The 26,594-nt window shown below is 32.1% G+C and overlaps 2 protein-coding genes across 2 annotated transcripts; one reads left to right on the top strand and one right to left on the bottom strand.

Moving 5' to 3' along the window:
* Window positions 1-5,873: 5,873 nt before the first annotated feature.
* LOC115890838 lies at window positions 5,874-16,956 on the bottom strand. The gene is made up of 3 exons (XM_030911186.1): window positions 16,265-16,956; window positions 10,360-11,099; window positions 5,874-6,442 (listed from the first exon to the last, which is right to left on the bottom strand). Exons 1-3 carry the CDS (start codon window positions 16,786-16,788, stop codon window positions 5,910-5,912), a joined length of 1,797 nt encoding a protein of 598 aa, XP_030767046.1. The 5' UTR covers window positions 16,789-16,956; the 3' UTR covers window positions 5,874-5,909.
* LOC115890846 (cuticle protein 16.5-like) lies at window positions 10,162-11,188 on the top strand. The gene has a single exon (XM_030911194.1). The coding sequence runs from the start codon at window positions 10,211-10,213 to the stop codon at window positions 11,105-11,107; it is 897 nt and encodes a 298-aa protein (XP_030767054.1). The 5' UTR covers window positions 10,162-10,210; the 3' UTR covers window positions 11,108-11,188.
* Window positions 16,957-26,594: the final 9,638 nt, after the last annotated feature.

Below are 26,594 nucleotides of genomic sequence, written 5' to 3'. Positions count from 1 at the left end.
GAGCGATGCAAGTTACGAGCGACGAACTCAAGCGATCCTAGAATGAAATAAATTGAAATCCGATTTTAATGCGACATACTCGATAAAGCGAATTTTCTACATACATTGCAGGTAGCAAAGTTATACGACGCGGCATATATATTTATCCGTTGCGTATCTATATAGAAACACCTTGTATACATTTTTAAAAAATCTTAAAATATGTAAAACAACAAAATAAAATATACGTGTTTAAGAGTTTTTCCGAAAAACTCACCGGTTTTTAAATAAAAAATATTCTAATATTTGAGAGGTGGCTTAGAATTCGAGTTTCGAAAAATCCCTTCTAATTGAACCTCTACACCCTAAAGTCAATCCGTTTTCCAAAAATCAGCTTTTTACGTCAAGCGCTTTAAGCAGGAACGTGATTAATCAATGTTCAGATTTTTCGAAACACCCTGTATACATTTTTAAAAAAACTTAAAATATGTAAAAAAACTAAATAAAATATACGTGTTTAAGCGTTTTTTCGGAAACTTTTAAATAAAAAATATTGTAATATTTGAGGGGTGGTTTCACCCCCTTGGAATTTGACTTTCGAAAAATCCGTTTGCGAAAAATAAGCTTTGCACGTCAAGCAGTTTAAGCAGAATCGTGGTTAATCAATTACCCAACTTTTGGAACGCCCTGTATGATTTTTTAAAAAATTTCAGAATATGTAAAAAAATCAAATAAATTATGCTTGTCCAAGCATTTTCCCGAAAGACTAACCGTTTTTTAAATAAAAAATATTGTAATATTTGAGGGGCGTTTTCACCCTCTTGGAATTTGAGATTCGAGAAACCCCTCCCTATCGAATCTCTACACCACATCAAGCAGTTTAAGCAAAATCGTGATTACTCAATGGTCATATTTTATGAAACACCCTGTATAAATTTATAAAAAATCTTAAAATATGTAAAACAACAAAATAAAAATATACGTGTTTAAGAGTTTTTCCGAAAAACTCACCGGTTTTTAAATAACATTTTTTCTAATATTTGAGGGGTGGTTTCACCCCCTTAGAATTCGGGTTTCGAAAAATCCCTTCTTATCGAACCTCTACACCCTAAAGTCAATCCGTTTTCCAAAAATCAGCTTTTTACGTCAAACGATTTAAGCAGGATCGTGATTAATCAATGACCAGATTTTTCGAAACACCCTGTATACATTTTTAAAAAATCTTAAATTTTATCTTAAATAAAATATACGTGTTTAAGTATTTTTTCGGAAACTTGACCGTTTTTTTTTTAAATAAAAAATATTCTAATATTTGAGGGGTGGTTTCATCCCCTTGGGACTGGAATTTCGAAAAATCCTTTCTTTTCGATCTTCTACACCCTAGGGTCAACCTGTATGCCAAAATTGTGCTTCTTACGTTGAGGTGGTTTGAGCAGGATCGTGATTAATCAATGAGTCACTTAAGGATTTTATATATTAGAATAGATTAGGGAGCATTTTTAAAATAGCCGATACTTTTTTTTTGAAATATCTAAGTCATAATTTTTTTCAAAATTCCGGAAGGCGCATATTTTTGACTGCAATTTTTTCTCTATTTGACCGACTCTCCGGATCGAGTAGTTTCTCAGATATCCGTAGAGAACATCACAGAAAACTCATCCTGTATATATGCATATGAATACTACTTGTAAAGAGCTTTACTCTGCACGTGTAAGAATTATTTTAGAAACAGTCAAATGATTAATGATTACATATAACATTTTCAAAACCAAAACAAGCAAACAATGTTCTGAATATAATAATAATTTTTAATTCCAAAATAAAACTATTGCTAAAGAAATGAGTAACATTAATGAAAAACTCATCATTAAAATTGCGATTTTCGAAACAACATTCGCTGCCAAAGACCCAGGGGCTGAAATTTGACGCTAACCACCCGAGACACGTCAGATACCTAGAAATTATTCACCATCCATATAACAATTAGCTATCGGGCATAAAGTTCCGGCAATAGAACATGCCGTTTCTAGCTAATTGATATAATTAGGCGAACACAATGGTCTGGATGCCCAAGGTGTTAATATCCGAATAGTCAATCAGGAGATTGACGTTGGGAATGCATTATCAACAGACGGAAGTGCGTATACTGGATGTCACCTGATGGTCTGGATACAGTGGCGCCGCGTAGTTCAGTACTTTGGGGGTGCACAATCTTAGAAAAACAAATGTCACGGGTTTGATGACATCAGTGATGTCTGATTGAAACGTTGTGTAAAATTTCAAAATTAAATGCCAGTCAAATAATATATTTTATCCACGACTCGTCTATAATTTGATTATTGTACACGAGTTTATGAAATAATAATAATATTCATTATTCACTGGTGAATAATGGTTTCATTATTCACCGCTTCCACGGATATCTCGATCCAAACTCCAAACAAGAGCTGTGCTCGATCCGAACCGGCTTGGAATGCGATTGTACGTTAAAGCTAAATTAGTTAGCTACCTAGTTAAAGAAAATTTCAATGTTTTGTTTCCATGTTACTTATTCGTTATACTCGTTCAATATTATTTTGACATTAAAAATAAAAACTTATATTAATATTATCTAAATTTTTTTGATAGTCCTGGATAAAGTATAGTATTCTACTCGCATACAATGGCTGTTATTCACTTGGATGATTTATGACACGAGCCGCAGGCGAAAAAACTTCATCCGCGTGAATAACGGCCACTATTATAAGCTCGTTGAATAATATACTATTATCCACGACTCGTCTATAATTAGATTATTATACATGAGTTAATGAAATAATAATAATATTCATTATTCACTAGTGAATAATGGTTTCATTATTCACCGCTTTCACGGATATCTCGATCCAAACTCCCTACATTTAACTTGTCACATTCTGGGAACACAAACATTACCATTAATGTAAATAACTAATTTTTGTTTTAATTAGTTAAAGCTAAATTAGTTAGCTACCTATATAGTTAAAAAGACAATTTCAATGTTTTGTGTGGTTTTGTTTCCATGTTACTTACTCGTTATACTCGTTCAATATTTTTTTGACATTAAAAATAAAAACTTATATTAATATTATCTAATTTTTTTTTGATAGTCCTAGATAAAGTATAGTATTCTACTAGCATATAATGGCTGTTATTCACTTGGATGATTTATGACCACTCGCCTGCGGCATAAACTTCATCCGCGTGAATAACATCCACCATTATATGCTCGTTGAATAATATACTATTTCATCACTGTATACCACTATTAAATAAACTGTTAAACTTTTCTGCCATACTTTCAATGCTTTCAAAACTTTTACTGCTACTAGTCCAGTAAATGAAAGTTGAAACCACGACTTAATTCGTCGACCGGGACTTTTCAAGCGAATTGTGTTTCTTTAGGGGAGTAGTATTAGGGGAAAATTGTAATACCGTGCTCAGCTAGCTTTGGCTAAAAAAATGACCCCAAATGGCCTAAAAATAAGTGTTTTGCAAATATCTGCCAAAATATGCATTTTACAAAACTTTTCTAGGAATAAAAAATAAAGCTTAGGTAATTACCAAAAACGATCATCATCATTTTTTAGGTAGAATTAGGCTTTCGAGATGTAGAATGGTAGAATATTTAGGAGGGGAGTTAGTCACCGCGACCTTAAAGATCTATTGTGTGTTCCCCTTTCTTGAGTTATAACGAGTTATAACTCATCATACAGTCTCAAGGCTTTAACAAAAGCCAGTATCTGAGACGGCTCCATAGAGGCCAGCTCTCCATCCTTGTCATCAGCCGTACCAAAGTTCATGGCACGAATAGTCGTCGTCTCGGCGCACTCAGTGATGAGGTGTTCTGGTGTTTCCCCATATTCCCCACAGAATCTGCATTCGCCGTTGCTTCTCAGCTTCACCCTACTGAGGTGTTCGTTGAGGAGACAGTGTCCTGTTAGGAACCCCATGACAATCCGAAGATTGTTTTTATCTAAATCAAGGAAAACCTTTGATTTTTCTCGGTCGTAGGTTCTGAGGAACTTTTTCGAGTGTCTTAGACCGTTGGAGGACACCCATTCCAAGTTGCTGTTGGAGTCTTCCAGATTCTTCAGTTCCGCTTTCAGCTGGTTTCCGCTTGGAAAACAGAACGGTTCTGGTCCAGTTAGTGGAGTGTTCGCTCCTTTCCTAGCTAGATCATTTGCTTTTTCATTGCCTTCTATCCCTTGGTGAGCAGGCACCCAGAGTAAGAGGAATTTATTTTCTTTGCCCAACTTGTTGAGCTTCTCTAGGCATTCTTTGACCAACTCCGAATTGATGATTACTGAGTTGAGCGCGTTTAGTGCTGCATGACTATCGGATAGGATGGCAATTTTCTGTTTTAGATAGTTCCTATCTAAGATAAATTGTACACACCTTTCGATAGCGTAAATTTCTGCCTGAAGAATACTGGGGTAGGTGCCCATTGGTTCGGAGTATTTGGTTTTCGGCCCAAATACTCCTATCCCTGTCCCTGCTTTGGTTTTAGAAGCATCAGTATACCACGTTATGATATGGTATTTTATATGTTGAATAAGCGTGTCTTCCTTCCAATCCTTTTTATTACTCAATACTACAGTGAGGTGTTTCTCAAAATTGTAAATTCTTGGTATGTCATCCACTGGGAGTTGGAGAAGTGGAATTTTCTTTTTGAGGGTGTTACAAGCCCCTAACCTAAAAATTCTCCCAGTACTGTTTCCGTCTATGACCATTCTAATCATTGTCGCATTGGCATAACTACCGACGACAATGTGCAGTGGTGTTAGGTCTAAAATGACCTCCATTGCTGCTGTTGGACATGTTCTCATGGCACCTGTGATACAGATACATGCCAGTATCTGTACTTTGCACAGGCTTTCGAGATATTCCGCCTCAAAGATCCCTGAATTTCCTCTAGACAAATTGTTTAGCAACTCGGCTAAAATTTAAATTTTTTTGATGATTCATTCATCAAGTTCATTTAAAAGGTGGAATCAATACACTGAAAAAATTAATTTGTTAGCTATCACATATTGGAACTTGTTTGAATTTTGTCATATTTTATGATAATAAAAAAACCTGGCAAACATTTCTTGACCCAAAAGTTTTCAGATTTTTGCCAACATATTCATATTTTCACTACTAATAGCTTATTTGACAAGATTTTTTTAACAGTAGTTCTTAGAGTCTCTTTAAACAACTCAGAAAGTTTTAAGTATTTGTTTAATCACATTTTAATAAAAAACAACTATTCGTGAGTGGCTTTTTCCGCTTTTTTGGGATTTCCGGAAAGTGTCCTAAACAAAAGAAAATTGCATAATTACGAATAGTCGAATTGGCTTCTTTTTACGAACAACTTTACGAAAAAAAGTGTCAGGGTCATTTTTTAGCTAAAGACCCAATCTTCTATTTGGCGGTCATGAAACTCATCTACATGCCATATTTCGGCTAATATTGGCGGAAAACCCGTTCTTTTACCATTTAGAGCCGTTTTTAACCGTTTTCCTGGGAAAGTCATATATAATATGACGAAAAAAAGTGTCAGAACCTTTTTTGTAGATAATGACCTAAGCTTTTTTTATTTCAAGAAAAATTTTCTAAATTGCATATTTTGGCAGATATTTGCGAAAAACATCTTTTTGAGCCATTTGCGACCATTTTTTTGGCCAAAACTGGCCGAGCACGGTGTTACAATTCTTCTAGAACTACTCCCCAAAACAGTCCGCCGTAAAAGTCAAGGTCGACGAAGTACGCCGAGACTTGGGTCTTTTCGTGTCCTTATTTACTGAACTAGACCGTTATAATTATGAAATAAAGTAGACTAGCGTATCCAGATCAAAAATATATTTTTATTCTATTTTTTAATAAATTAAATTTAAACACAGTCTAGTTTCCTAAATCAGTCCTCTCAATTACCAAGCGTGGACAGCAGGAGCAGCATATGCGTAAGCTGGAGCGGCAGCTACATACGATTTGGCTACAACTGGAGCGACGGCATAAGCTACAGCAGCTGGTTTGCTGATAACGTCTTGTCTGTAGCTAGAGCTGACAGCAGCGGGAGCGACGTAGGTCTTAGCTACAACGGGAGCTGCAACAGCTACAGGAGCAGCTACAACGGCGGGAGCAGAGTAGGCAACAGCAGCTGGCTTGCTGATGACATCTTCTCTGTAGGTGGAGCTTACAGCGGCTGGGGCTACGTAGGTCTTGGCTACAACAGGAGCAGCGACGGCTACTGGTGCAGAGTATGCTACAGCGGCTGGAGCAGAGTAAGCTACAGCGGCGGGTTTGTTGATGACATCTTCTCTGTAGGTAGAGCTGACGGCTGCTGGTGCGATATAGGAGCTGGCTACAACTGGAGCGGTTCCGTACAAAAGACCGGATGGCTTAGCCACGGCAACGGCAACGAGAGCAGACAACACCACCAATTTGAACATTTTGACTGTTTCTTAGGTCTGTGTTGCGAGTCGAAAGACTGACTGATTGAGACTGATACCAAATCGAGTAACTTGAGAGATATTTATAGTTAAAAAAATGGTGATAAAAAAGGTAAATGGTTCGCGCATTATTATGTTTCTTGTAAATTTTTGACCATGAAAAAGCATATCATCAAGTGCGAGAAAGAAAGTGCAAGGGTACGTACTGCTCGCCAGACTTGTCGAAAACCTTCTAATTCTAAACGAGTTTATAATAGGTGTTAATAACTAATCACAAACGGAAATTTTAATTCGAATATAATAAAATGGAATATTAAAAAGAAATATGCTGAAGTTAGTATTAAAAATATTTTAGTAGTTCTTGTAATAATGGAACCAAAAAACTTAAAAAAAGTTAAATTTACTACCTATTACTATATATATAACTATATTTTTTACTACTATTTAATAGTTAAATATACAGAGTGGTCCGAACTGTATTCCGGAAACTTTGGCAGCATATTCTGCAGATAAAAATAAGTCCTGTAAGCAATGTCCTAAAATGCTTAGTTTCCGAGATACAGGCTGTAAAATTTTTAATTTTTATTTCGATTTTTTTCAAATAATTTAAGTAATGTCAATATTTAGATGAAAATTGGTGTTTGGGAGTTTTTTGACAGGAGAAATTTGATTTTGATGTCAATATGACTTCTATTTGTATGGAGGACCACCTGCATGTGTTTTAACTGTTTTTAAGACTAATAACTTTTCGTCCGTACCTGTATAAAACTACTGAGTAAAAAAATATACATTCACCACGTTTTTACATAAAAAAGGTCTCTTCGTAAAAATCGCTACGAGTAATGGTTCTCGAGATATTTGGAATCGAAATTATCAGTACCTCTCATACATGTTTGGTTTGGTTGGTCTAAATAATTATTAAACTGAAATCATAAATTTGGAATGTTTTTGTGCCAAAAGTTCAACAGAAACTGTTTTTTCATCATTTTTTCTGATTAATTAAAAAAAATAAAAATATCACAAATTAATCATTTCAGTCAAATAACTATCTATCAACATGTTTAGTTTTGGTCAGTAATGACATGTATTGACTATTTCCATTCTCCGTTGCTCGTAAAGATTTTTACCAAGAGATATTTTTACGTAAAAATCACGAAAATGTGTATTTTTTCATTCTCTAGTTTATACAGGTACGGACGAAAAGTTATTACTCTTCAAAACAGTTAAAATACATGTAGGTGGCGCCCCCTACAAATAAGAGTCATATTGACATCAAAATCAAATTTCTCATGTCAAAAAACTTTTTTTTTTTAAAAAAAGTGAGGAAAGAAAACCAATTTTCATCCAAATATTGATGTTATTTCCGAAATTACTTGGAAAAAATAGAAATTAATATGAAACTTCTACACCCTGTATCTACGAAATACTACAGATATACTATTATTATATATACTATTAATACAGACATTTTTATTCTATTATACAGGGTGGTCTGAACTGTATTTCGAAAAACTTTGGCAGCTTATTCTGCATATAAAAATAAGCAAAAAACTTTGTATAAATGTGTTCTAAAATGCTTCGTTTCGGAGATACAGGGTGTAGAAGTTTCATTTTTATTTCGATTTTTTCCAAATAATTTCTGAAGTAACGTCAATGTTTGGTTGAAAATTGGTATCTGGGAGTTACTTGACAAGAGAAATTTTATTTTGATACCAATATGACTCCTATTTGTAGGGAGTGCCACCTACATGTGTTTTAACTTTTTTAAAGAGTAATAATTTTTCGTTCGTACCTGTATAAAACTACTGAGTGAAAAATGTACATTTCCGTGATTTTTTACGTAAAAAAATATCTCTTTGTAAAAATTGCTATGAACAACCGTTCTCCAAATATATTTAGAATGGACATAGTCAATACATGTTATTATTGACACAAAAATAAACATATTTTTGAGTTATTTGACTGAACTTATAAATTTGGGAACTTTTTATTTTTTTGAATTAATCATAAATTTTTGATATAATAAAAAATAACGTTACTTCAGAAATTATTTGAAAAAAATCGAAATAAAAATGAAACGTTACACCCTGTATCTCCGAAACTAAACATTTCAGGACATACATTTATACAAACTTTTATACTTATTTTTATCTGCGGAATATGCTACCGAAGTTTCCGGAATACAGTTTGGACCACACTGTATATCGTAATACTACTAATAGTTAATAGTTAATAGTACTATTATAGTTGTAATACTATATATTTAATAGTTAAATAATTTATTACTATACTTTTTATTGCAAAATTAAAATGAAATAACAATATTAAAATTAAATATAATAGTAAAACACCAATGAGGATATCCTTTTAAGTAAATTAACCTCTTATTGTTTTCCATGGTAGTTTATAGTCTTCTTAACGGAGGTTGATAGTGTTTTTACTGCCATATCATAAAATTTTATGTGTCTTTAGAAAAATTATTATAAATATTATAAGAAACTCTTCGTCATAAAAATACTGAATTACTTTATTTTTTACTAGTTTTCTATAAAACAAAAGTAAGAAGAGGACTAAATTTAGCACCTTCTCTTGTATTAAACATAAACTACCAACCATATAAACATAAATATTTTATACTAAATATATAAACATAAATATTTATTTTTTTATTCTAAGAGCTACAGATGTCCGACGCACTATTCCCGAACCCTGTATTATGGCATTTTTGACTTCTTTTCAGATAACTTTACATAACCCTAAGATATGAGTAAATATATTTCGATAGTTTCAGACATATAAATAAATAAATAAAAAATAATGTTTTTTCAGGCTTTCTTAAAGAAATTATTAAAAATACAGGAACTGTCCTAAAATCAAAACTATATTAGGTATTTACTTTCTTTTTTGATAGTCTATTCTTACTTTGCTATAAATATTGCAATCTTAAATCATACAGGGTGTTTAAAAATTATACGCCAAACTTTCTAAAATATAAAATCATTTTTCTTCGTTTTACTATTTCAGTTTTACTTTACAATGCACTTGAATTTAATAAATAGCAAATAATATTAGGAAAGACTAAATATTGGCATTATTTTATAACTTAAAATATTTTTTTGAATAAGATAAATTCATAATATTTTGCAGTCTTAAATTAGTAAAATAGAATTTTTCAATGCTCTCTAAATTTTAGCATATACTATTGCAATATTACATTGTTTTTATGAATTTGTTTATTATGATTTGTGGTTTATAAAGAAAATGCATACCTATTAATTATTACTCACGCCGTGTTTGTTAATCTTATAATAAAATACCCCTCAAGTTTATAAGAACATGCTAATTTCATTTAATTAAAATCCTATTAAGATACAAAACCAGGCTCGATTTATTTCATCAAAATACATAAATAAGAAACTAATTGACATTTATTTGCTTTATCCAAAATACCAAGAAACCCAATTATTTTAACTCTTCCTGCTTCTTGGCGACTTTGATTGTAATGTAACAGGCGTAGCCCGTAGGCGTAACATAATTATCGATATTTACCGAACAACGTGTGCGACTTCTGGTTCTTGTACGTTCCGACGTCATCGCGATCTGGTTTCGCCGATTTTCACGGTCAACAATAATTTTTTCCCGTATCCTTTTGGTGCATTTGAATTATCTTTAACCTTTTCGGCAACCCGCCACCTATAAATAGAGAATTTCGCAATGTTCGGAGCATCAGTCGCAATCAGTCAGTCTCTTAGACACACAGACCTAAACGATCAATCAAGATGTTCAAATTGGTGGTGTTGTCCGTTTTCGTAGCTTTCGCCTACGCCAAGCCAAGTTTGATTCATGGAGCAGTAGAAGTAGCCGCTCCAGTAGTCACGAAAAGCTACATCGGTGGATCGGCCGTCAGCTCAACCTATAGGGAAGATACCATCAGCCACCCAGCCGCTGTAGCATATTCCGCTCCCGCTGTAGCTTACTCCGCTCCTGCTGTTGTTGCTGCCCCCGTAGCTAAAGCCGTCGTAGCCGAACCTGTAGCTGTAGCCGCTCCGGTTGTAACCAAATCCTATGTTGCCCCAGCTGCCGTCAGCTCTACCTACAGAGAAGACATCATCAGTAAGCCAGCTGTCGTAGCTTACAGTGCTCCTGTCGTAGCCGAACCCGTTGTTGAAGCTGTAGCCAAGACCGTGGTAGCCGAACCTGTTGCCCCAGTTGTAACCAAAACTGTTGTTGCTCCAGCCGCAGTTAGCTCCACCTACAGATCCGATGTTATCAGCAAACCAGCCGTTGTAGCTTACAGTGCCCCAGCTGTAGTCGCCGCTCCCGTTGCCAAAACCGTGGTTGAAGCTGCCCCAGTAGCTGTCGCTGCTCCCGTTGTTGCTAAAACCTATGCCGTTCCCGCTGCTGTAAGCTCCACTTACAGGGAAGATACCATCAGTAAACCAGCTGCTGTAGCCTATGCTGCATATTCCGCACCAATCGTAGCCGCTCCAGCTGTAGCAACTTATTCGGCTCCAGTTGTTCAGAAGACCATCATCTCTGGCCCTGTAGCCTATGCTGCCCCTGCAGTAGCTGCTTACGCTGCTCCTGCTGTAGCTACCTATGCTGCTCATGCTGCTTATGCTGCACCTGTTGCTTATGGTTACGCTGCCCATGCTCCAGCTCTCCAAGCTTGGTAAAGAGAGGACTGATTGTTAAGACTGTAATCTTCACATTGCCATATTTGTATATGTCTCCGAAATAAATTATTTATTTATCGGTAAAATTGCTTTTTATTTTTTTACCATATTCTTCTTAAAAATTTACAGCAACGAAAAATTATAATATATTTTCGCTAGGTATTTTCATATATGATTCATTTTTTTAATTCACAACATTCTAAAGTAATTGTGGCTGTAAATGCAGAACATCTTAAAGAAATTTGGCAAAAATATGAATTTATCATTTTAGTACTTATTTAATTAAATGAAAATTAGTTCTAAATTACTGAAAATTATTGGAAAATATAGGGTGGCCGTGTCTAAAATAAGAATGTGATAAAATAAACTTTAACAAAATAAACAAACAAATTAAAAATAGCCTGTTCACAAATATATCTTGTTTATTGGCCAGCCCTGGTATTTTGTAGATTTTCAAATAGAACTAAGTAGTATACGGGGTGAGTTTTAAATAAGTGCAAATATTTTCAGGGCTTGTAGATTTGAACAAAAGAAACATATATCTTCTTCGACGCTTCTCAAATAAGTTCAAAATAACCGAGTTATTTTACTTTGAAAATTAAAAAAATTTTTTTTTGTAAATCTAATTTACTCCATATGTTGCCATATTATAAAGATATTATGTTTTGTAACTAAAAATTAAAAAAAGGCATTTTTAAAAAAAATTACCTACCACATTTTCGAAATTTACCACCCCTAAAATACTTGCACTTATTTGAAACTAATCCTGTATAAAGATATTTTTGATAACCTAAACAAATAACGGATATAGAAAAAAAACAAATGTTTACTAAAAATTGTACAATTCTATGGGAATATTTTCATAAGAAAAATTAAAAAGATTCTAAAAATATCAAAAGTATTTAAATCTACCATAAGTATGAATTTTCAACTTCGTAGATTTCATATAATAGTAATAAAGAAGAAGAAATAACAGTATATAATTTATTATACTCGGCGTTAAGTTTCTTAGAAGCATTTATCCACGCACGAATGTTTAAATGCGAGAAGGTAGTTTGAGCATTTAATTTTCTTAAGCTGACGAACTAACATAGAACTAGAACAGGAATGTAATACAAAGTTTTATCCACAAATACATGTATACAGGGTTGTTCACCACATACGACACGGAGTATTGTAGCTAAACGATGACATTTTTACAAATTGTAAGTATTGGGTTCGATGAAGGACTATTAGAGGTACAATTTAAAAATAATTTTACAAGATACATAGTGTCCCAAATAAGTAAAAAATATCAAAGTTGTATTTTTTTAAATCGAACACCCTGTATATTATTGCATTTTTAGTTTCTACGATTAAAATAAAGGTAAATTCGATTAAGGTTTATTATACTTAAACCTTACCATTTTTGAAATATTTTCAATTTTGTGAAATTGCAGTAAAAACTTTAAGGCTTCATTTCTCCAAGGGTACCAAAGTTTTTAATACTAAATATTTACTGAAGTTTTTTTATTGATCAGTTATTGTTAGTTAAATGGAACACCCTGTATATTTTACGAGAATCAGATGCACAATTTAATTGTCTATCAAATTATATTATACCATCTTTTACCTATCTCTTTAAGTTTCCGTAGAAAATGCATTTTCTTGTAATTTAGAATTTATTTATCAATATACCCATGGAATATTGACATTTTAGATTATTTTTAAAGATGTACCAAATTTTTAAAGAGTACAGATACGAATATTGTGGATATAATTCGTTTATTTCATTAAAAAATAAAAAAAAAACTGTTTAAATATTTGTTAAAAGGGACCAATTAATATGATTCCAGTATTCAAACTACATTAACTGACTGCATTGATTAATAATAATTGTTCCAAATATTAAAAAAAACTGAATTTTGTATGGGTATTAGACAGTGTGATAAAAAGTAACACCTTAAAAATGATATTTTATTTTTTACTAAATGCTTATTTATAACAACAGAGACTTTAATTTTGATAACTTATTATTATATTGATTTCTGACTCAATTCCACATTTATTTAGAATAATTTATTAACGAATAACGAGTACAATTAAGTATGTAATTAATTAGTATATGGGCGGAAATAATGGTGCTATATTTAATTAATGGTATACTCTTTTATAAAGATTTAAATAGTTTTCTTTTTGCATACAACATTATTGTTTTTAGCAAAACGATAATATTACTAGAATGTCAATATATGATGTCAATATTCCATGGGTGTCAATAATAAAATGTCAATATTCCATGGGTATATTGATGAATGAGGTCTAAATTATAAGAAAATGTATTTTCTACGAAAACTTGAAGGAATAGGTAAGAATGGTATAATACAATTTGATAGACAATTAAATTGTGCATCTGATTCTCCTAAAATATGCAGGGCGTTCTATTTAAATTAAACAAGTTATTGGCGTTTAAAGCTATAAATTATTTAAAATAAATTTTTAGACACTCTGTATAAGGTAGTATTATTTTTATTATTGCAGCACAATAACTGATCAATAAATAAATTTCAGTAAATATTTAGTATTAAAAACTTTGATACCCTTGGAGAAATGAAGCCTTAAAATTTTTACTGCAATTTCACAAAATTGAAAATATTTCAAAAACGGTAAGGTTTAAGTGTAATAAACCTTAATCAAATTTACCTTTATTTTAATCGTAGAAACTAAAAATGTAATAATATACAGGGTATTCCATTTAAAAAAATAAAGCTTTCATATTTTTTACTTATTTGGGACACTCTGTATCTTGTAAATTATTTTTAAATTGTACCTCTAATAGTCCTTCATCGAACCCAAATCTTGAAATTTGTAAAAATATAATCGTTTAGCTACAATACTCCGTGTCGTATGTGGTGAACAACCCTGTATATAGTTAAAATTATTTAAAAAAATGATAGTAAAAATTGGCAGCAAGCATTATTTTTAAACATCGAGTTAAATACAGCGTTTTTTGTTTTGGTAATTATGTTGATTTATTAATGATGCAAACAAAAGCTTGACAAAAAGTAATATCGAAGCTTTGTCATGAGAATTTGCAAAGTTATTTTGTTGTTTTGCTGCAATTTTTGTTGAGGCTCAAGAGGCAACTACCTATTTACTTCCTGCGAAATCTAGAGAACATTACAAAGAAATAAAAATTTAGTGTTTTTAATTTCAGTATTCTACTAGTGGAATAATAGATATTTACGATACAAGTGAGTTAACAGCATCATTAAGATATGCGTGTGAAAGTTGCACAACGAGTGCGCAGCACGAGTTGTGTAACCACACAAGTATCTTAATAGAGTTAACTCGCGTGTATTGTACAATATTTATCTACGTCTAACTATAAAAACACACAATTAATTTTAACAAAAGTATTGTACTTAACTATATACCTATCCTAAAAATAAATTACCTTAATACTCAAATAACAACATGCATGGCAATGTCAATATGACAGTAAATAATATTGATGTCACTAGTTTAAAAACTGAGGGATTCGGAAAGTATTCCCTCTGACATTGAAGAAGAGGCATTCAGAGCCATTTCTGGATTGTTTCCAGCAAGATCGAAACAGAAGTATGAATATTCATACTCTAAGTATGAAAAATGGTGCACCGAAAAAGAGTACACAACTATGGAAATAAAAAGGTACTTATAACATATTCTTCCAATTTAGTGCAAAATAAATGTTTTACAAAATATTTTTCTCTCTTTGGTAGTCATCTAAACAAGGAGTGCGGTAATGAAAATGCGTGAGTTAAGAAGCTTTTAACTCACTCAAAATGCGTGAGTTAATAGCTTCTTAACTCACTGACGTAGATAAAGTTATTTTAACACACTAGTGTATATAATATCACTTTAATTGCTTCATATGAGTGGATATAACGCTCATTACACAATTTGAAAGTGGATAAACAGTATTTCTCGGTAGACTTTCTTGATTGTGGATAAACAGTATTTATCCATAGACTTGGTCGAGTGGTAGGGTTAATAGTTTCAATAAAAGTTGTCTTGAAATCATATCATACCTAAATATTTATATTATAATATCTTAACCATAGGGAAAATTAAATAGAATACCTATAAATGGTACAAGGAATTCTGTTTTACAATCTATAAACATATTTTAAAGAAAGTAAATTTCAAATATGTAGGATGTATTAATAGGATAAATAATTTTAAATAAAAGTAATGACAGTTAATTTTTGAATTTCACGCGTTGATTTTAATAGATAAGTACAAAGGAAGGTAATAGGAATGTTTACAGTATTAATCAGTTTTAGTTTACTTATTACACAATTTAAATGAAAAACACATAGTGAAAAATTGTACCATTAATCTGTATTAATGTACAGTATGTCCCCGGATTGTCTTTACAAGAGGGAAAACTTTTTTATTATTGATATTTTGAGAAAAACTCATAAAAATGTTCTTGTTCTTGTTCTATACTTTTCCAAATTTTCATACTGTTTTAGAGAAAATTTAAAAATACCTACATGAAAATATGGTTGACTTTTTTTCGAAATCCTAAGAACCAAAAAACGTTTCTATGATAGTACAATTTCGATTTTATTCTTTGAAAGATTGTTATTATTAATTTTGACTAACGTCATATTTTTTGTTGTGAAAGTCACATTTTGCGATAACTATTATCACCCTCTCCGTAGCATTTAACTAAATAAAATGTGTGCTCCTTTGACATTTTAAAACATCAAAAAATATGACGTTAATTAAAATTCCGTCAATGAAAATCTATCAAAGAATAAAATCAAAATTATATTACTACAGAAATGCGCTTTGAATTTTAGGAATTATATTTTCATTTTTCTTTAAGACGTATAGAAATTTAGAAAAGTATAAATGGGATTAGGTAACCATTTTGGAACAAGCAACTGTTTTATGAAAAATGCATTTTTCTCTTTAGAGAAAAGACAATCCTAATTTTTCATTAAATCACAAAGAAGTCTATAAATTTATTGCCTTTTTAATATCGTAAAGTGCGAGTAAAAGAAATCTTACTCCTATGATTTGTAATTAAATAAAATATATGTTTGCAAAGATCAAAAAGTATATTTTTATTAATTTTGAATAAATTATATTTACACACAGTCTATCTAATTCAGTCCTCTCGATTACCAAGCGTGGACAGAGGGAGCAGCATATGCGTAAGCTGGAGCGGCAGCTACATACGATTTGGCTACAACTGGAGCGGCGGCATAAGCTACAGCGGCTGGTTTGCTGATGTAGTCTTCTCTGTAGGTGGAGCTGACAGCGGCGGGAGCAACGTAGCTCTTAGCTACAACAGGAGCAGCGACGGCTACTGGAGCAGAGTAAGCTACAGCGGGAGCAGCATAAGCTACGGCAGCTGGCTTGCTGATGACATCTTCCCTGTAGGTGGAGCTTACAGCGGCTGGGGCTACGTAGGTCTTGGCTACAACGGGAGCAGCAACGGCTACTGGGGCAGAGTAAGCTACAGCAGCTGGAGCAGCGTAAGCGACAGCGGCGGGTTTGTGAATGACATCTTCTCTGTAGGTAGAACTGACGGCTGCTGGGGCGATGTAGGAGCTGGCTACATCTGGAGCGGCTCCGTAGAAAAGACCGGATGGTTTAGCCACGGCAACGGCAACGAGAGCAGACAACACCACCAATTTGAACATTTTGATTGTTTCTTAGGTCTGTGTTGCGAGTCGAAAGACTAACTGATTGAGACTGATACATTTTCGGGCGATTTTTTCGTATTTTATACTAGTCGACAATTCACCTAAAATGCGGTAAACTTTCGTACGGTGGTCTTGAAAGAAAAACCTTGGCCGTCGGTGTGGTGACCAGGATCGAAAATTCGGCGGCGATGGTGGTGACGTAGGTCAATGCAACTGGTTCGGTACTGCTAGCGCCGGAATGGTAGTTGGTACCTTGGGGCGAGAAGGCAACGCCCAAGCTTTTACGTGTGCTTTTTGTGTAAAAGGATCTCGAAGGACGGCGATCTTGTTTTTTACGTTTGTCTGCCGGATTTACTAAGTGCATTATTGGTCAACACATATTGCTATATCACGCATTTTTTGTATATTGTTATTGTTATGGATAAAGCAGCTTGCTTTTACCGTCAACTATAATTTTATTTTTCATTAGTTCCATTTGTAAATATACAAGGTGTTATTGAAATACTGAAAAATTCGTATTACAAAACCCGAGTTTCAAACAGCAAATTTATAGAATTGTTTTCTTTAGTTTATCATCTATTTTTATTTGTTTAAAGAACAATTCAAGTGCTTCAAGTTTTATTATAAATTGATTATTTTACACATATTATTTTACAGCTATAAGATATTATCTTGAAAAACCTGTAAGCAATCATTTCAAAAACTAAAAAATATAAAATGAAGGTATGTTTTAAAATTCTGGTCCATCCTTTTGTCCCACTATTTTATGTATAAAAGTGGAGTACGGGACTGATATTGTAAGTATTTATATTTCTCAAGATTTTATTATATTTTTTAAACTTACACTGTGAAAAAAAAGTATTTTTGAATTTACTCTTTTTTTAGTTAAGGTCATGTCTGCTAGAGGGCATCAAACTTTAAAAAAATAAATACATTTTTTCAGATATTTTAAGAACCATTACTCCAATTTGAATGAGATTTTACGTGTCTATGTTTTGCTAAGTGCTTTAACTTTTGGTTACCACAAAAATTAAGTACGGGTGGGGTGAAAACTACCCCCTACATAAATTTTAGGATAAATATTTTCCAACTCCACCGACAACAGATTTTCTTTTTGTAAAATGATCCTTCTAGTATTTACAACATTTTTTGTCTCTTGTAGAAAAACGCACCAACGCATAGTTTTTGAGAAAAAAATGTTTGGAAAATTTATTTTTCCAAAGCAGACCTACGAAATATACCTACAATTAGTTCTAATATTTCCTGGATATAGAACAACTATGTATTTTTTGAGTCAAAATAAGTTCATTGCGCATAATTTCCCTTTATACAAAAGTGCTTCGTTTGTCCGTTAGAGGGCACCAATCAAAAATAAACCCGAACATTTAGCTAATTTAAAAATTATTAATTCTTTTAAGCTGTTATGGAGCTTATTGTCAAATATAATTTGTGATACTAACATAAAATTCCATATTTTCGCCAACTAGATTATTAGAGCATAGTAGATTTTATGCGCCTAAGATCGGGGAAGTTAGCAACTCATTGAAAGCAGGAATTATAAAATACGATCCTGCTTGGGCTCCTACAATCCTGTTTTATCCTGCTTCAAATCCTAACCCAGCCACGCCTACCAATTTTGAGCTATAGTTACTTTTATTTTGGTTGCTGACTTCCCAGTTGACAACACATGAGAAGCAGGATTCACACACAGTGTGCAGTATCCGCACACTGGGTACCCAAGTAGCAAAAAGAAATTCTAAAAGGATTGAATTATTTTATAACAGTCCAATAGCGTTGTCTTAAGGACTGCTTGATTTTATTAAGCGTTTGGTTTCGACCATTCTGTTTTTTAATAAAAGTTGTCATATTAAACTATTTTCTAGTGGTTTTTACAACGTATCCTATAACGCATTAAACGATAATTTCTTTTAGTATGATATAACACTTAGTAAGACAATGCTATATGATAACAAACATATTATTTTATTAGACTCTTATACCCACCATGTAAGAGTTCTATAATATTCATATAACTAGTAGTCACAAGATCATATAATAGTTACTTAAACTTGTCTTATTAAAGTTGTATTACGTTGTATGATAGAACGTTTTATTGCGTTAAACTTCGATGCTGTATACAACACAGTTATATAGTCTTGTATGATAAAATTGTGATTAACACAATAAATTCGCTGTAATATCTGCATTATAAAACTGGTAATGTATAATATAACCTCATTTTAATTTAAATGGTATATCTAGTTATTTATTTTGTTATTGTTGTTGTTGCAAATGTAATATCTACGTACGAGTGTAATCAATCACAGCTATTATGAATTCTGGACAAAGTTGGAAAAAACTTAACAAACGCAGTGGTAGTTATAAAGAGCATGTAAGAAAAAACTCCTCGAAATTACGGCAAATAATCCCGAGAATTCCCTGGGTTCTCAAAAGCCAAAATCTCCCGGGTTGTCTGGCTTCTTCAAAGCATTGTTGCCACGTTGGTGTAAAAGTTTTACTGTAGTAATGTTTGTATTGTTTTATTGTTGTTTTTCCAAGTCCTTAGGTTGCCGCTCACTCGTCGGGCACGCATGAAATGCACGTGCATGAATCCATGAAAATCTGATCATGTTTGTTTGTTTAAATACTAATCAAATGAGATTTGGCAACATCTATTTGTCACAAATCTCAATATGTCCAAAATAGTTCTATAGTGCTTGGAAATTCTGCGTAATGATAGATATTTATCCTATACCGTTTTATTTTACAACAAAGACTTATTTAAGGGATTCATTTATAATAAAATGGTTGCATTATAATTCGCCATGTTTAAGGCAGAATTTTTGTATGCCTATGGCCGCCATTATATGAAGCAAAATTAAAAACATCAAAATACATTGTAAAATGTTATTTTTGAGAACTATTTTGTGATAAGATTCCCACATACAGTAATAAAGTGTTTAATTAAATTAAAAACAAGAATTTTTGAAAATTTTATTTTATTTTATTGTTTAAATTTATATGTAAACCTTAATCGAAATTAAAGCACTTTAATTTTTTTCCAAATACATACCTGTAATCTACCAGTAAAATTTTCGGCGCAACAAAAATTGTCCCTACTTTTTAAACCCTATTAATGATTTTTTATATTACATATTTGTTGTACCTTCTGGCTCTACCCGCCATTTTCACCGTCGAGTAAAGTCTCCTTTTTAACAATCCACATCCTCTAGATTCATTTATGACACGCTTAAAATATAATTTGCTCCTAATATTCTTCGGTAAAAAATAAAATACTCTTGTACCTCGCTAAATGATCAAATGTTTTTATTGTTCTGTTTCTTAGATGTGACCACGTAATACACAATAAAACTATTTTATAATAGTCATATAATGCTGTGTAAAATAGTTGCATAAGAGTTGTATACCCTTTTTATAGAACTTCTATACTACTAAACGGTTGTATAAAAATGGGCCTTTTTTGGTTGTAAAGCTATCATATTACGGTCATATAGCACGTTATATGAATTGAGGTATCCTATAAAAATCACATAGCTGTTTATACAACCTTTATAAAATAAAATTTGCTACTTAGGTAAACAACATACCGGGTGGCGCATCGTCGAAACATAGGAAATCGCATGCAAATTTTGAATTGTTCAAATATTGGCTCCCTTATTAATATAATTAATGTTACAGCTAAGTCGTAAATAGATTTTAAAGATCTGTTTACAATGAATACACATGCCAAATTTGAGCAATTTTGGACAAGCCGATGTTAAGTAATTTAAGAAAAATTGCATCTATTTTTAAATTAAAACTAAACAGGTAACATTGCAAACTACACTACTACGTTATAGTACCTAAGCTTAGGGCTCGAACTCACTGACGACCAGGTCGCAACGACCTGACCGTCGGCTGGCCAACGACCAGTTTCAACAGAGTTGTCAAATCTAACGATTTTTTACGTTTAACCAATTAGAAAATATTGTTTCAGAAATGTTAAAATATCCGAGTTAACTAAAAAGCGAAGTTGCTATTCACAACAAACAGAAAGCATTGTGTACGCGCGACCGACAAAAAGGGAGATATTCTGTGTCTTTTTTCTACTGATATGGCGCCCTTATCGACTTTAGAAGTAAACATATTAGGGCCATCGTAAAAAAAGATCGTCAGACACTGGCTCTAAATATAACCAGATAGAAAGTTTAGCTTCCAGTTATTTCAATGTTTACAATATAACGAAGAATCTACAACAGTAATTACTTCTATTTTTATGAATGTTTATATTACTTTCTTAATTTCTTTTCAAAATAATGTACCTAGTAGAAATATAGTCTAATGAACCCTGTTTGAAAAACGTTAAATTAAATATAATATTTAAAATTCCGTTGTCCTCCTTATACATGACTACAGTACAATTAAAAAACTAATTTATTAAAAAAACAAGTGGTTGTAGAAAAACTTTAAGTATTATTTTTTTTTATTTTTTAACATCGAAACTCAAAGGTATAATAACAGGTATCATAAATAGAGTAGGTATGTCATATAAAAATGTTTTGAGTTTTTACTAGAATCGACCCTTGATAAAAAAAGGGATTAGATTTAAGTTTACCTTTGATCCAGTCTGTATACTATTTCTTTGGATTTCTGCACGTGTGCAAAAACTACTCTAAAACACTATATCTTATAGAAAATAAAATATTGTGCCTTGAATTTGCGGGATTTCATCTGAAAAATTATTAATTTGGAAGAAAACCGGCAACAAGCGGCAGAAAATAATAATATTTCCGTGCAGTCTTCTGGTCGCAACGACCAACGGACGGCCAGGACGTTAGTGTGCGCTATATCATTTGATTTAATGGTTTTAGAGGTTGCTGCGGCCTGGCCGGTGCGACCTGGTCGTCAGTGTGTTCGAGCCCTTTAGTGTCCCCGAAATGTATCTTTGTAATATAAAACTGGTACGAATGAGGCAAAAACCTAACGTTTAGAAAACACCATTTAAAAATGACAAAATTATAGGATGACAACTTAAGGTACTTTGGCATTTGCCTGGTTTTGCATTGTTACCTGTTCAGTTTCAATTTAAAAATAGATACAATTTTTCTTAAATTACTTAAAACCAGCTTGTCTAAAAATATTCAAATTGTGCATTCAACATGCGCAGAACTTTTGAAACCAAACCTGTTTACAACTTCGCTGTACCAAATTAACAAGGGAGCCAATATCTGGACAATTCAAAATTTGCATGCGATTTCCTATTTCCAACGACAATGCCCCACCCGGTATATCGCCTATTCCACCTTAAAAAATTATCGTGTAAAATTATTCTTAAAAAAATAGTATAAGCATTTACTTAATAGAATCAGAAAAAAAAACTATAAAACTCAATAGTTAAGCTATAATAAAAATATAAAGAAAAAAAGTAAAATTAAGTCCTAATTATTGTTTTGTATTGTCACCGATATACTGGGTACATTTTATTTAATATTTTCTATTTTTTAGCAAATATAGTGATTAGAATAACACATATAAATTTTAGGTTAGAGTTAAATTATACTAAACTATTAAATCAAATGTTTTTTTAAACTCGTTCTTTATGCTGGATTATAACGATATTCAAGGTTAAGAAAAAAATCTGCAACAAAAATAAACTCATTTCTTCTGAATTAATTAGCCCATATTGTAAATATAAAAACCTTCCTAAATGTGAATGTAGCCCACGCGATTTAAAATGATATATTTTTGTCTCGTATATACGTGTTATATGTAAAATACTTCTCATGTAATCGTTAGTTAAATTTAATTAAAAAAAAATAGTCTGACAGCATGCGGAACTACTAGTTGAAATAGAATCATAAAATATTATAATGTCTAGTCTATATTTAAACAAGGAATTTAAAACTAAAAACCGGACAAAAATCATTAGTTGTCTTTGATAAGAATTTACTGTTTTAAGAGCCATATGTAGGTAAAATAATGCCACAGATATATCAAAAATCGTTAAAAATTAAGGGACACGTTAAGCACAAAAATGTTCATTTTTAATACTGCGTCTAAAAGAAAATACAGGGTGTCCCAGAAATAAGTGCAAGTATTTTAACTGGTAGTATAGTTCAACCCTAGAAACACGCCCATGAGTTTTCTTTCGCGAAAAACAAAATTGAAAAATCGAAATTTTTTGAAAAATTTTTTGAATTTGTTTTTTAGTTTTTAGCTAAAAACCATAATTTCTTGATAATATGGTAACATAGGTATTAGATTAAATTTACAAGAAAGAAAATCCAGAAATTATTCAGTGGTTCTCAAAATTTTAGCAAATATTTTTTTTTTTTTTTTGGAAATTTTCAAAGTAAATTAACTCCGTTATTTTGGACACATTTGAAAAATGACAAAGAGAAAATATGTTTCTTTTATCGGGATCTACCACCCCTTAAAATACTTGCACTTATTTCTGAGACACCCTGTATAAACCAGCTTGCTTCACATACGTAACGGTAGAAGAAGCCAAAAGCACAAAGTAGTGTTCTAAATAAAATAGAAATAGTATACAGAGAAGTAAAAAGGCCTTAAACCCTACTAGTTGCTAAATGAAGTACTGAGTGAAAAACTATATACAGGATGCTGCATTTTAAAAAAAAATAGATATATTATATTAAATATTGCGATGCTAACCACGCCATAAAAATATCCTGTATAAGATAATACCAGTTTACATTTACCGAAGCATTCTATCATCCTTGGTGTTTGGTAAAATATAGCTAAATTTCAATAAAGGTAAATTCATTCCAAATTTTATGCAGAAGCCAATTCTGGGTAGAGAGAAATGAGGTTTGCAATATAAAAAATACAGCCTTTTACATTCTTTTTGGGACACTCTGTATACAACAAAACCTTTTTGGGTATGCACCTTTATAAACCATAAAACATTTATTTTTATTTTAGCTTTCTTTCATATTTTCGTTAACAACGAGGATATTGAGGTATAGGTAAGTATTAATAAAGCTAAATTCACTTCGGGATTTTACCACCATTCAGATATGCTGGTTTTAATTTTAACCATAGTTTTATTAAATAAGAGATAGCATGGCAACACCGCACATTCTTTTAAATAAAAATAGCTTACTATATGTAGAATTTTATGCTTAAACCAATTCCGTACAAAAAATAGGGGTTGCAATTTAAAAACTTAAGTTATATTAAAAAAAAACAGTTATTATCATTTTTAGGACACCCTGTAACTTTATCATTCCTTTTTTTGGGACACTCTATATAGAACAAAATAGTTTTAGGATAATAATATGCACCTTTATAAACCATACATTTATATTTAACTTTTTTTCATATATTTGTTAACAACGACGATTTTGGACTTCCTCGGACTAATGAGCCACCCTGTATGTAAAATTAACAGTACATTACAACAATTACATAGCCAAAACTTGAAACCAGTAAAATTATTAACAAGTAAGGATAAAATACAATTTATCCATGCAATAACTGTGACAAATCAAAGAGATAATATACTGGTTTCATAAATATTTATATCTACATTAAAATCATGTCAACTACTAAGAAGATATTAGCAAAAAAATAGTCGGACTTGAGAGAAGATAATAATAATAATAATGCCCTTTATTTCCAAAAAAAAAGTAAAATAAAATACAATAAATTATTAATACATTAAAATAGTAAGAAATCATAGAAATTAAATAATTACACCATCAGAATATATATATATATAAAAAAAATAATAATAAGCAAAACAAATCAATAAAAAAAAACAGTGAACAAAAACTCAATTTCAAAGAAGAAAAAAAAGTTTCAGTTAGATAAAGAAAAAAAAAAGACCTACTGATTTTCATAAAGCCATCGACGGGTATGCATCTTAAATGTATGAATATTTAGAGTTTTTAGGTTTGAAGGTAATTCATTATATAATTTCGCAATACAATAACTGAACGAACCTTCAAAAAGAGAGGTCTTATGGTAGGGAATTGTAAGAGTGTCCTTTGCTCTAATATTAACACTATGCGCATTCTCTCTAAGTTGAGTCTTTTCAAACAGGTAAGTTGGTTCTTGGGTAGTAATAATAAAATGATACAGACTCAGTGTGCCCAAACGATGCCTATTCTTCATACTGAGCCACTCCAATTCTCGAAGTTTATGCGAAACATGGTCAAATTTTCTTCATGGTCAAACATGTATTCTGCACTTTTTGTATTCAATACACTTCATGAGTGTTTAAGGCTTGCGAATACAATGGAGCACAATGAGAAAAATGCGACAAAACTAGGGCATTACACAAGTTAGCCTTGAGCTTATGGCTCAGATAATAACGGTGAGGATACAGTTTCAAACCAGCATATGATTTTTGAATGCAGGACGATACATGCCTGCTATAGGCAAAGGATCTGTCTATTATAACTCCCAGATTTTTTGCCTGTTCGACCACAGGCAGTATGGCACCATTAATTGATAACCTAACCTCGCCGAGGAGATCCTGATAATGATTTCCGCCTGCAAACAACATCACCTTTGTTTTTTGAGGGTTTAATATTAAGTCATATATAATGGATTCAAGATATATGTTATGTAAATCTAAATTAATTTTATTAAGAGCAAGGGCAAAATCAGTCTTAGCAAAAGACACATATATCTGCGTATCATCAGCATAAGCGTGTGTATGGGAATACCGGACTACATTTGTTATTTGCGAAGTATAAATACAAAACATAAGATGCCCCAAGATTGAGCCCTGAGGCACTCCCCGACCTAACTCAACAGGTCCGGAAATGTTTGCTCCTAATCTAACCATCTGCAGCCTATCTGTAAAATAACTCCCAATCATCCGCACCGCATCGTTCGAAAATCCGTAATAATGAAGCATTGACATGAGTACGTTATGATTCAAACAATCAAAGGCCTTACTGTAATCCAGCAATACAAGGATCGAAATATTACCCCTATCCAGCTCTGTCAATATACCATCCGATATTTTCAGTAAGGCACTCCCAGTAAGGCCAAAATCTGATTGTTTTTGGCATATGTTTTTATTTGGTCATTCAATACATGTTCTAATATTTTCGACATATACGGTAATATGCTAATGGGGCGTAGGTCCTTATATTCCTTAACATCCGGAGACTTGGGAATAGGCCGGATCAAGGCTATTTTCCATTTTTCTGGAAAATAGTTTTCTAAAATGCAACTGTTTATAATATGTAATAAAAAATTTTGTATAACTGGATAACTCATTTTAATCATTGAAGAATTGGTGTCATCGATTCCTGAAGCACAAGTTGTTATTTTATTGATTATGGATAAAATTACTTCTTCGTTGATTAAGGTAAAATTAAATTGAGAATCAATCAAATTATGATAAGTATTGTTCTTAAAATATTTCAGCAAATCTGTGTGATTTTGGTGTAGGGGAGGAATGCCCTCAATGAAAAACTTATTAATTGAATCTACATTGCTTGATATATTGATAGCTGTTGGTATAAAATCTTATAGCTTTAAATATTGCCTATAAATTAGACTATTACGTAATTTGAGTATAATAAAAAAAAATAGTTAAAATTATTTACTCCTGCACAGGTACCCGCATAAGAAAGCATAAAATTCTCAGTACGCTCATGAAATCGATCAAAATATTACCTCAAAAAGTTAGAAAAGCCAATTAATAGGGTAAGATCACTGGTTTTGGCCACTTTAAGGAAACCAAGAGAAAACCTGAGTTTTAATTTCTTGCCTCTCAAAATATTTCAGTGCGCCTATGAGTGAATGAGATGGCCCTACAT

The sequence above is a fragment of the Sitophilus oryzae genome, unplaced genomic scaffold (genome assembly GCF_002938485.1).
Source record: "Sitophilus oryzae breed Bouriz unplaced genomic scaffold, Soryzae_2.0 scaffold_931_pilon_pilon, whole genome shotgun sequence".
NCBI classification, from domain to species: Eukaryota; Metazoa; Arthropoda; class Insecta; order Coleoptera; family Curculionidae; genus Sitophilus; species Sitophilus oryzae.
This window is presented reverse-complemented; position numbering and strand designations above follow the sequence as displayed.

Bases quoted from the DNA above. Each gene is read 5' to 3' on its own strand.
- LOC115890846 (XM_030911194.1), top strand. From the start codon at position 10,211: ATGTTCAAATTGGTGGTGTTGTCCGTTTTCGTAGCTTTCGCCTACGCC.
- LOC115890838 (XM_030911186.1), bottom strand. From the start codon at position 16,788: ATGTTCAAATTGGTGGTGTTGTCTGCTCTCGTTGCCGTTGCCGTGGCT. The intron at 11,100-16,264 runs ATCGAGAGGACT...CTCTTTACCAAG, and splicing joins CCCTCTGTCCACGCTTGGTA to CTTGGAGAGCTGGAGCATGG. The intron at 6,443-10,359 runs GTATCTTCCCTA...CACAGACCTAAG, and splicing joins CAGCGGCTGGGTGGCTGATG to AAACAGTCAAAATGTTCAAA.